The sequence below is a fragment of the Sinocyclocheilus rhinocerous genome, unplaced genomic scaffold (assembly GCF_001515625.1).
Source record: "Sinocyclocheilus rhinocerous isolate Xijiao unplaced genomic scaffold, SAMN03320098_v1.1 scaffold9203, whole genome shotgun sequence".
In the NCBI taxonomy this organism is placed as follows: Eukaryota; Metazoa; Chordata; class Actinopteri; order Cypriniformes; family Cyprinidae; genus Sinocyclocheilus; species Sinocyclocheilus rhinocerous.
In genome coordinates, this window is record NW_015649640.1 from 2,843 (window position 1) to 6,028 (window position 3,186).

General features: G+C 34.6%; 1 protein-coding gene across 1 annotated transcript; it reads right to left on the bottom strand.

Annotated features, from left to right (window-relative positions):
- Window positions 1-1,111: 1,111 nt before the first annotated feature.
- On the bottom strand, window positions 1,112-2,831 carry LOC107710949 (sialic acid-binding Ig-like lectin 16; the record flags this gene model as incomplete). Its single annotated transcript, XM_016515843.1, has 7 exons — window positions 1,112-1,173; window positions 1,436-1,495; window positions 1,587-1,664; window positions 1,746-1,785; window positions 1,904-2,258; window positions 2,371-2,557; window positions 2,590-2,831. Coding segments are annotated over 7 exons (989 nt in total), but the record flags the coding sequence as incomplete, so codon positions are not given.
- Between the last annotated feature and the right edge of the window lie 355 nt (window positions 2,832-3,186).

The window sequence follows — 3,186 nt, forward strand, 5'->3', positions numbered from 1 at the left end:
ACTTTTCCACCTATGCACACACATTTGTTCCCCAATCAAACCCATCCAAACGAAGAACCATCTTATCATAATTTGAGTGAAATACACCAACCAAGTGCTTCAGTTACTACCCAAGAAGCCAGTAGTGCCAGCATTAGTGAGCAGACACTGTCTTCTGTCTTGCATGAGTTGAACAACTTTTGAATTTTCCTTGATTGTTGTTTTTGTTCTAAAGGAGTTGTTTGTTCTTGAGAGAAATACTTTTTCCACTTGCTAACACACATGGCCAGACAATTAGTTTTGTTTCTACAGAGGGTACTGCTCATAAGTAATGGTTTACCACAGTTCAGAATAATTAAACGTTTGACAGTTCGGATATCTGAGCACTTTATAATACTTCAGTTTTATACAATTGTTTAATCTTTTAATACTGCTTTATAACCAGCTAATAATGTTTTTATTTTAAGAATGTTTCTGTTATATTCTATGAAATAAGGTTTTTTGTATTAATTTATTTTTTGATAATATGCAGTATTTTGACAAACTCTTTGACAAAACTAACCTTTCTGGGAGACAGCTCAGTTGTCAGCATGACTGAAGTGTGCATCATAAGTTAAAGTCCCAGAGATAAACAGTGTTGCTTCTGAAAGAGTTGTTTTCGCCTTATTTTTCTTTTCCTTATCATTTGCATTTGTTGACTGTGTTGTGACTTGATTTCTTTGATTTTAGTATTATGTTCTCTATTTCTATTTTGTAATAAAAACATGTTGTGCAGGATAATGAGAAGAGCAGGCAAAAGCACGCACATCGATCTCAACTGGGTGCTCGACTAAGAAACAAGTAGAAATATTTTAGATGTAAAGTCGGCAACACCAAAGCTCCAAAAATATCAAAAAATTTATTTTTTAAAAAGACTGTCGCATAGCATATATGACGTTTCGAGCACGCAGGCTCTCATACTGTAGATATCTATTAAAACAACTCTCAGTGTGAACACGTTTATTAATTACACTCTGACTGTTTATTTATGTCACACATGAACACAATTCATTACTTTCTACAGGACCTTTGAGAAACATCACTTCACTAGAGAATGAAGACTCTAAAGAGGTGTTTTCATCGAATGTCTCGATGTGGGCTTGTCCAGCGTCCAAAGTGGAGTGAAGATTAACTTGTGCTTGCTGTTGTGTCTTGCTATGTGTTTTCAACAGAACAAAAAGACAAGGAAAACACTTTTACATGGGTCTGCAACCATATTTTAAAAAGCACATTAATAATAAAACAATGGTACAAATAATCTGAGTTCACTTTTTTTAGATTCCTGTCAATGCAACAACTAATATAATCCATATTGTAACAGAAAGAAAAGACTGTGTAATAGTGTATCTATTGACTAGTGAGGATATTTTATATCTTTATTGATTATATTGAGAAGACCTGTGGATCTCACACTTACAGACTGATTCTCATATTCAGAAGATCCCGGCTGGTGAACAGCAGGTGTGGGATGGACACACTACGTGACAAATACATTGATTATTTGAAAAATGAACTCGCTTTTGACAGCAAAAACTCTTTTGCACATGTATTTTTGATATTTCACTTACTGTGAGTGTGTCGTATACGCCAGTAGATCTGGACTTGAGGTCTAGAGCCGTATATGTGCTTACACTGGGATCATCGTTCTACAGGAAAAGAGGGAGAATATATAAAAACTAATTTTATTATTTTATTGATTTTATGCTGTGGTTCTTTGAGCATCTCACCTCATACTCGTGTATTGTAGATCTTCTCTTTATCCTTTTTCTGTCAAAAAAGGAAACACAAGTTTTTCATTGTTTCATATATAATTAATAGTCAAATATCTTTTATTCATTAGTTTGAAAGTAAATTATGTTTATATAATCTTGTTTTGTTTTTTTACATTATACATATTATAATGATGATGATGATGATGATGATAATGATGATGAATAATCCTCCAGATGTTGCTGCGATCACAATAACATTCATACCAGCACCATGATGAACTGAAAGCAAAAGATCACCATAATTAACAAACTGATGAATGATTCTGGACTTGCACTTGTATTCTCCACTGTGATCAGAGCTGATGTTTGAGATGCTGTAGATTCTTCCAGATCCTACAAACCTTCCTCCTTTAAACCAGCTGATTTCTGCAGGAGGGTTTGAATCACTGCTGCAGCTCAGAGTCACTGAATCCCCCTCCACTATTTCACCAGATCCAGTTATGAACACTGAGACACTCCTGGGAGGATCTGAAAAAAAAAAGAAAAAAAAATGAAAATTATTTATTGACAAGGCCTGTTAAAATGTGTAAAAATTATGAGTATGAACTGAAATGATCTAAAATCAGCATAATAGACTCACACATGATGTTTAAAGTCACAGCATCAGAGTATTTCTCTCCATGTTCATTTCTGGACTTGCACTTGTATTCTTCACTGTGATCAGAGCTGATGTTTGAGATGCTGTAGATTCTTCCAGATCCTACAAACCTTCCTCCTTTAAACCAGCTGATTTCTGCAGGAGGGTTTGAATCACTGCTGCAGCTCAGAGTCACTGCTTCTGTGTCACATGACTCAGTCTGATGGTGCAGTTCTGCTGTTTGTCTCCCAGATACTGAAGCCTCTGACTGTATTCAGGATCCTCAGACAGATCTGGAAACTCTTCATGTTTCTCTTTAACTTGTGTTTTGGTCCAAAATGCTTCTATGATCTGATATCCAGTAGGGTATCTAAAAGTGCAGCTCATTGTCACTGTTGACCCCTTCAGTGCACAGATGTGTGAATGTCTGTAACTCACATCCCAACCATACTGGCCATAAACACCTGGAACACACATTAAAGGAATCGTTCACCCAAAATGAATCTTTTTTCACAAATTCCAAGTTGTCTCAAACTTTAAGGCTGTCATAAAATACATTAATTTTAATTAAACATGTTAGACTCTCGTGTATTGTAGATCTTCTCTTTATCCTTTTTCTGTCAAAAAAGGAAACACAAGTTTTTCATTGTTTCATATATAATTAATAGTCAAATATCTTTTATTCATTAGTTAGTTTGAAAATTATGTTTATATAATCTTGTTTTGTTTTTTTACATTATACATATTATAATGATGATGATGATGATGATGATAATGATGATGAATAATCCTCCAGATGTTGCTGCGATCACAATCACA